The 8,725-nt window shown below is 37.6% G+C and overlaps 1 protein-coding gene across 1 annotated transcript in view; it reads right to left on the bottom strand.

The window, feature by feature from the left end:
* Window positions 1–5,343: 5,343 nt before the first annotated feature.
* LOC108969258 overlaps window positions 5,344–8,725 on the bottom strand; it is an 8,252-nt gene continuing 4,870 nt past the window's right edge. The window contains exons 3-5 of the mRNA XM_018933862.1: window positions 6,222–6,486; window positions 6,002–6,151; window positions 5,344–5,926 (exon numbers count right to left, since the gene is read on the bottom strand). Of these exons, the coding sequence (XP_018789407.1) occupies window positions 5,775–5,926; window positions 6,002–6,151; window positions 6,222–6,486 (567 nt within the window). The 3' untranslated portion in view covers window positions 5,344–5,774. The remainder of the gene's footprint in view (window positions 5,927–6,001; window positions 6,152–6,221; window positions 6,487–8,725) is intronic.

The following is an 8,725-nucleotide window of genomic DNA, read 5'->3' as shown; positions in this document are numbered from 1 at the left end:
GGAGGAAGGAATTCGATCAGCGCACACTGACTGAAGACAGTCTGGTTTATTGCTAAAGATCAATGAATTCAAACAACCCCACAAGAAGTGGTCTAAATGCTGTTAAATCACAACTTTTGGAGACCATGCAATGTCACAATTTCTTGAAATAATCGAATCTCCAAACTTTTCTCGCAATAATTCGATTGTTCCACGTGCTGTGTGGCGCAAAGAACCGTCTTGTTTTAACCCGATGTTCTCAAGAGATCAACTTCTTCCAATTGCGGTTAGAAAAAGTTGATTATCATCGATCCATACCGCTCTTCATTTTCAGTAGCGGCAACACTAGCTTCATTTCGAAAGAAGTACGGACCTATGATCTCGAAACAGCGCAATATTTATATATATTTTTTTTTTTTAGTTGTTTCAGAGTCCCGGAGTTATTGTTTCGCTCACTAAGTATCCGAAGGGTAGAAATGCACTTTAATCAAGGTGAACATTTTTAGATTTGTGCGGAGAAGATGTATATTGATCGAACGTCAAAGCAAAATTTCGTTCCGGCAATTTCGATCTTGAGCATGTACAACGTCCTGGAAGCCGATGTGGATGAAATAAGGTATTTTGGTCGATGCAAATCGTCGAATAACATCGTCGAGAAATTGCTAAAATACTGAATGTGTTCTAGCAGATTAATGCGAGACCTCATACATGTTTGATGACTCGGCAAAAGCTTTTGCAGTGGGAATGGCATGTGCCGCTGCACCCACCATCTGCTCCAGACTTGGCATCTTTGTACAGTTACTGGTATCAGTCTCTGTTCAAATTTTGTGGAAGGGAGAAATCGCAACAGTTTCACAAATTAAACAAAAATAATCTGGGATATCAATGAGATTCTTTATTCCTGTGAAAGTACATTCGATGCCATTATGTACGAAACTCGATTTCTTTTGCATGGCCACAACAGGCACGCTTACAGAAGTCCAAACGCTGAGTCAAATTTTCGACGATTTTCAAGCATAAATCGGCCGAGCGGTAGCGATTCCAATTCACATTAACGTGACGGCCTTGATCAGATCAGGTCCGTACCAATGACGTCGCCTGCCCATAAACCGTACCAAACCGTAATTTTTTCTAGATGCAACGGTGACTCAAGGAGTATGTGTAGATTGCTGTCTAACTAATAACGCATATTTTGCTTACTGACGTAACCATTCAGCCATCATCATCGAAGAACATGATTTTTCGATGAAAATCCGGTTCATTTTCAAGTTGTTGCTCAGCCCAATTCACAAACGTACTACGATTCTGGTTGTCAAGCGGCTACAGTTCTTGCGTCAATTTGATCTTGTAAGGATGTAGGCCAAGAAATTTTCGCAAAATTCGCCTCAACAACGTCACAGAGATGATCAGCGCTTGAGAACGACGTGTGCGAGACTGATTTGATTCTTCCTTACTTGATGCGCTAGCGGCAGTAATATTCTCGACGGGTACTTTTTTTCAAATTTTTCCACTAGAACCTCCATTGTTGATCTGATAGGACGATTATGACGGCAATAAATTGATATAAATTCATTTTATTTTGCAAATTTCTTTTTTTGTTTGGTAAAATGTGAATATATATAATTTACAGTCAATTTCTACGGTAATAACTAATTTTTTAAGCATTTCCACGTAAGGTCTGCTGTCGTCAGGTTTTCAGAAGCATATATGGCATATGCCACATAAAGAGCATAGAAAGCAAAGTTTAAATCTTAATTAGAGGAAAGGAAAATTTTTAATAAAAATTCAGAAAAAGAAATCGCAGCGCAAGAAAAAAATATAAACACACATATACATACATATATATATATATATAAATAGTGATATATGAAATGACACTCATAATACATAATAAGAACTATTTAAAAGAAATTATTAATGAGTCCGTAAAAAGTAAAAGCTAAATTACAACACATACAGACACAGATGCATAAATATATATTATATTAAATACAAATATGTAAAAGTAAACTAACTAATCGTATATTTTAAACTGCTAAAGCTAAAAATAAATTCAATAAACACCGTAACAACTTTTGTAATTACCTATTAAACACACCCTAATGTGTTGATGGAGCACCAACGAATTATGAATTGTATATTTTATAGTCATAAAAACGTGCTTACTTACCTATGCAGTAAGTATGTACATATGTATCATTGTATTTATGTATATTTGTAATTTAAAACAGCGTAAATTTTTTTCATTTCAAAAACTAATTTATATAATTTCGCCAACTTCATTGTTGTTGTTATAAATGCCATTTTAGTGTCATATTACGTTAGAAAAATTCACAATTTCCTGAAACAAATGAAAATAGTATGAAAGGCAAACGGTGCTTGCAATTTATGTAAAATTCCATTGATTTTACCGTGTTAGCAATCAGTGCAGATTTCGACTGATGTATGTCTGTCTCTTATACACATCTAGATGTGTATAAGAGACAGCATATATACACATATAATATATATATATAATGTATATATATATATATATATATATATAATTTCATATAAACTAATTGTATGTATGTAACACGGTAGTTATAAATATGAAATAAATACAGATCAACGGCATGTAAGCAAGCAGCAGGAGAACCAAATTTATATACCCTACAAGTAAATTATATCTAATAAAAAAAAATAAATAAAATAAAATTACACGTGAGTGCAGAGTTCACGACGATCAATTCAGTTAGAGCGCATAAAGATCGCATTGAAATTCAAATACAGTAAATCTAAAAAGGTCGAATGAAAAAAAGAAAATTATAAGAAAATAAATTGTATACAAAATGACTTGTGTAACTAACTATTTCAATATTGAATAATAATAAAATTATTAGAAAAGAAAAAAATAGGTGCATTTTCACGTGGTTGCCTTTTATATTACGGGATACGAGAGCAAAGACAATTCTAAATCCCCGAAAATCGCTTTCTTGTTTGCCAAAATATTCTCCATTAAGAACTATTGTGTATTGCCGAAACACTTTTGCCACTCCGATTGTGGTACTTACAAAACATGCCCACATGGCCCTTAACTGCATGCCATTAAAAAAGCCGACGGTATCTGTTCAGCCTAATTTGCTTCAAGTGAATTGCCAGCAGATGACCAGTTGATCGACGGTAGGCTTTCATGTAGAGATTATACCGAATACACTTTGACATTGATTGTTGTTGTTGTTCCAGTGGGTAACTACTACCCGTTAGGATGGTAAGGTAAGATTAGCTTAGTTGCTGAAAGTCCAGGAAAACTGCTGTTTCGATGGGGTCCAAAGTGGGGCATGCAAAGAGGTGGTCAGTGGCATGCGGAGACTCATGGCACGCAGGACACATATTGGATATGTCGGGGTCTATTCTGGATAAGGAGCTTAACCTGCTAGAATATCCAGAACGGAGCTCCGCAAGGATCACTGGAGGGGAGTAGGTGAAGGTGTTGATGGCTAAACTCTGAATGACAGTCAGTGCGGAAGTTTCTTGCGTCCGAAGTCTGGCCGACGTAGTTGAGGCATGACCTCTTGATATTCCTAGCAGGCGGTTCCGCTTCCAAGCAGGTGACTGCAAGGTCGATTTATGCGAAGGATCTGCTTGGAGAGAAATTCATTATGTTCCTTATCTGGAAGCATACGGGCCTCACAATGCAGGTGTTTGACAGGACAAAACATCAAGTTGGAGTCCGAAGTGCAGTATTTTGATAGGTCTGAAACTTCCTCGTCTGCATTCCCGGTTAAGAACCGGCCGTCCGATTGCCTTGTAAGTTGCAAAAAACGTTTTTTGGCCTTTCCCATGTGTTACCGGCTAGTGACTTGAGCAACTCTATACTTTGGCAATAATAGGAGTCTGAGTAGTGAAGGAGCACTGTCTGACACCTAAAATCGTACGCAGTATTAAGGTTAAGATTGTATTTTATCGTCCAGTTTGTAAATATGGTCGCTGTGGATTTAGTGGGAGAGAATGTTAAGTACGGGATACCGGAAAGCATAGCGGAAGCGAGAAAGGAGAGGTAACTATTTACCTGTGGGAGTTTCGATATATAGAAATTAAGCAATAGTGGAGAGAGGACACCACCCTGCGAAACGTCTTGTTTAATTCTTCTCAATTTAGAGCTTTTTCCTCGAAATAGTAGTTCATGGTTCTTAGTATATTCAGTGCTGGAGGGATTACCATTTATCTGGTCACTTGACATTCTAAGGATATTTCTTCATATGCATTTGCGAGCAGTTTTTATAGCTGATTTAGTTCGACAACTTCTCCTCCGTGGACGAAAAGGAATTTCGCGTGTTGTCTTTTAAAGAGAGTAAAGAAAGTTGAAGCAAAAACTTGGCTTCATGACGAATTTCTACATACTGCAGCAGGATTGGTATGTCAGTGAACCTCCAAAAAATAGGTTTTTACCGACGAAAACACCAAAAAATCCACAAAATAATTTTAAATGACCATAAAGTGAAGTTGTTCGAAATAGCAGGAACTCTACAGATATCAACAGAATGTATAAGTCATAACATTCAAGAAACTGTTTGTGAAATGGGTGCCGCGTGAGCTCATTTTTGACCAAAATAACAACGAGTTCATGATTCGGAGCAATGTTTGAAAATGTTTAAGCCCGAGTTTTGTAACAACATGTGACAATGGCTCACACATGGCTCCATCATTTCACTTCGAAGTTCCATCGACAGTCACCCGAGTGGACTACCCACATGACGAACCTGCTTAAAAGCGTCGAAAAACGCAACAGTCGGCTGGCAAGGTTTTGAAATCTGTGTTTTGGGATGCATATTTTTATTGACTACCTTGAAAAAGGACGGAAGAGCGACTATTACGTAGCGTTATTGAACCTCTTGGGTTACAAAATCGCCGAAAACGGCTGCATTTAAAGAAAAAGAAAGCGCTGTTCCACAAAGACAAAGCTCCGGGTCACAAGTGAAAACGTTGGCAAAAATTCATGAACTTAACTTCGAATTGATTACAGATTCACCGTATTTTCCAGATTTAGCTGCCGTCGACTATTTGCAGTTCTCAAATCTCAAAAGAATGATCGCTGAAAAGAAATTTGAGTGAAATGAAGTGATCGCCGAAACTGACGCCTACTTTGAAACAAAGTACAAATCGAACTACAAAACTGGAAAAATTGGACGCTCGATATAATTAGTGTATCACCCTTGAAGGGAACTATGGTGAATAAAAAAAAACGCGTTTTGCCAAAAAATGTGTTTTACTATGGCAGGCCGGGAACTTTTCAATTTACCTGTTTTATGCAATTAAAAAAAATTTTTTTTTTTGTTTTTTTTTGCATACTTAAATATATAGCTTATATAAAAAAAATTAAAATTCGACATAACTGTTTTCACAGTTTTATGAAGTTTATTTTAAACTCATAATGATAAATGCTAATTTAGTACAAAGGCTCTAGGCGTCAAACTTATAAATATTGAAACTTAAAATCTAAAAAACTATTTACATGAAAACATTTTCAAAGATTAATAGGCGATAAGTCTGCAGTAAAAAGTTAATGGTTACCAATGCCATAATTATGTGCAAATGTGGAGATAAGATATTGGTGAGTTGTACGAGTATTTTTGTAATTTATTCAGCTTTTCGCTAAGTGATGATTTTCTCAAGCATCACCTCAAAGCTAATGCTGTATAGAGGCCGAATTTGGCTAATACTAATCGTTTTGTATAAGACATCTGTTGAACTGGTGCAATTTATGGTTTGAATTACTAATTTCACTGCAAAGACAGTACAGAATCACAACAACTTTAGTCCACATAGAATAAGTCCTTGGGCACGTTCTTCAGCAGTTGATTAGCAAGTTTGCCAAACTCTTGCGCCAATTTCTTTTGCAGCTGTGTTTGCATGGCCTCCAAAACGACACGGGAGTTCTCACGCAGGAACAAATTTGTGGCCTCAACTGCATAGTATTATATAAAATTGAAAAGGGCAAAGTTTGATGAAATAGAATTCGAAGATGTTGCGCATTACTTACGCAAAATTCGATTGTTATTGAAGGCGCCCGAAATGTTCATGTTCACATCCTTCACATTTAACACCAGACTGAGCGAATCCACATGCAGATATGAGCGACCGGCCTTTTCATTTGACGACACTTTGCCGGTGATGTCAGCAACAACACCCTCTGCATAATACAAAAACAATAATTACATAATTTTATAGTTATAGTTTTGTTATGGCATATTTCTGCTTACCAAAAGTGGCATGGAAATCGCCACCACCTGATGCCGGTATGATAAGCAATACACCCGAGCTAGTGTACTTCGCTTCGATATTCAATTTGGGCATGGCAATGCGCGCTTTGAACGGTTCATCGCCTTCACTTAGCTTCATCGATTTCACCTGAAAATTACTGGCGCCCAATACTTCGAGATTCTTCAATGTAATTTTATAGCCTTGCGGCCCATCGGTGAGTTGTAAAGCAAGCGCATCCATTTTGAAGGGCTCGACTGAAGGTAGCTGCAATTTAGAGGCAAAATTCAATATTTAAGCTTTATTTTTTGTATTTTTTATAGATCTATTAGAGGCTACATGATACGAGGTAACTCATGGGCGGATTATAAAATAATAGAATATTTTCGAAAATATTGTCTTCAAATATCGAATTACGGCCCTTTGATAACGGCAACGCAAAGAACCACTCCAACGCCAACGCCTATCTTTTTACATCGCAGTCGAAAGCTCGACAGCTTATCAATATCGATAGGTCACTCCGTAAAATAGAATACACACCATTAGTTATCTGGTAGAAAAGGGTTTAAATTAGACTTAAATAGGGTGAATTTTCAACCCACCAGCGGAACTTTCAACATTTACACGGACTGATCAAACATGGCTGATGGAGTGGGCACCGGAATCTGTTACCTATCTAAATTTCAGCGACCATTTAAGCTGCCGCAGTATTTTCAGGCAGAAATCAAGTAGCCGAGAGCGGACATGAAGACCATGGAGAGTCAATTCGTTCGCAGCAACTTGGACTGACGTCTGAAACAACTTGGCGCATTTCCCGTCGAGATCTTAAACCGAAAGCGAGATTGTGCAAGAGCTAAAGTCGCTCGACCTTCCCTAGCGACATTGCTTCGCTCATTCGAAGAGCCGACGTTTTCGAACCAAAATGATGCCCATTTCTGGCTCGATGGGTATGTAAATAAGCAAAATTGTCGCGCTTGCGACGAAGAGCAAACTGAAGAGATTCAAGAGCTCCCATTTCATCCAGAAATACAACGGTTTGGTGTCGTTTGTGGGGCAGTGAAATCATCCGCCCATATTTCTTCCAAAATAATGTCGATGAGACCGATGATGTGACCGTTATTGCAGCATGATGACCGACTATTTGATACCTTAAATTGTAGCTCGTGTTCTCGACGACATTTGGCTTCAATAAGACGGCGCCATATCCCATACATCGCATCAATCTACGGATGTATTGAGAGAACACTTCAGTGAGCAGATAATTTCATGTTTTGGGTCGGCCGATTGACCACCAAGATCGTGTGATATGACTTTTCCTGTGTTGATATATAATACATAGTCTAAAGTCTAAGCAGACAATTCCGATTCGATTCAGGTCTTGATAATATCATCACGCGTGTCATTCTCTAGTTACCAGTCAAAATGCTCAAACGAGTCATCGAAAATTGGACTCAACAAATGGACCATATGTGACGTAGCCGCGGCCAACACATGGAACAAGTTATCTTCAAAAAACAAAAGCCAAATAATGTTCTTATAATAATAATAGATAATAATGATAATAGATATTCGCCATTCAATTTTAAGTATCTGTGCTTTTTCTTTAAAAAAGTAGTGAACCACGAAATGCATCACCCTTTAGTTGTGCAAATAGTTGTGTAATATATTTGAAAACAAAATTACCGTTACTCAAATCCGAGTACACAGTACAATACCACTTTTCTGCGCGACACAACAGTGACAATTCATTGGCATCATTTTCATTACCGACGGCGGTGCAAAAAAAACCTCGATGCGCAACAAAAAAACCGCAACTGAAGAAATTGCGCTTGCAACATTGCAAGCGTGCAAGCGTGTAAATTGCATAGCTGCGAACGGTGTTACTGGAAAAACCGGTATTATGAAAGCAAACGAAATCTCTCAACAATTTCTGGAAAAAGGTACAGTGTGCGAATGCGATGATTTAGTGTAGAAAAAAAATATTGCATCAAAGTAAATAAATGATATATCGCTTTCGATGACGATGACGCCACCATAAACACCGTTCAACTGTGCAATCGTCTGTGCAAACAGGCAGCCAGTTGCATTTGTTGGCTTTAGCCCACATTCAGCAATTATTTAGTCACTATGTTTGTGTGTTGTTGTTTTTGTTGCATTTCCCTCGCCACTCAAGAGAGTTGCATAATTTCCTTTCCGCCTGACTGGGCGAGCGGAATAAATTGTTTGTGCTTGTGTGTCAATAATACAAACGACACTGTGCACACACAATTTTACTTTATTGCTTTTTTACAGTGATTTTTGCCAGCTGCTGGAAGGTATGTGTATTTGTGCCACGGGTGTGCAAGTGCCGTTAGTGGCACGCAAAACTCTAAAATATATGGATTTAAAAAAATAATTTAAAAAAATTAATGTTGCAAGAGATTTGCATAATAATCGATAGTTCAATGGAACTCGAAGAAAATTTATTGTAACTTTGAATCTTGCAGATTGCATTAAATATCAAAAA

Source organism: Bactrocera latifrons, unplaced genomic scaffold (genome assembly GCF_001853355.1).
Source record: "Bactrocera latifrons isolate USDA-ARS-PBARC rearing strain unplaced genomic scaffold, ASM185335v1 scaffold_246, whole genome shotgun sequence".
Lineage (NCBI taxonomy): Eukaryota > Metazoa > Arthropoda > Insecta > Diptera > Tephritidae > Bactrocera > Bactrocera latifrons.
This window is presented reverse-complemented; position numbering and strand designations above follow the sequence as displayed.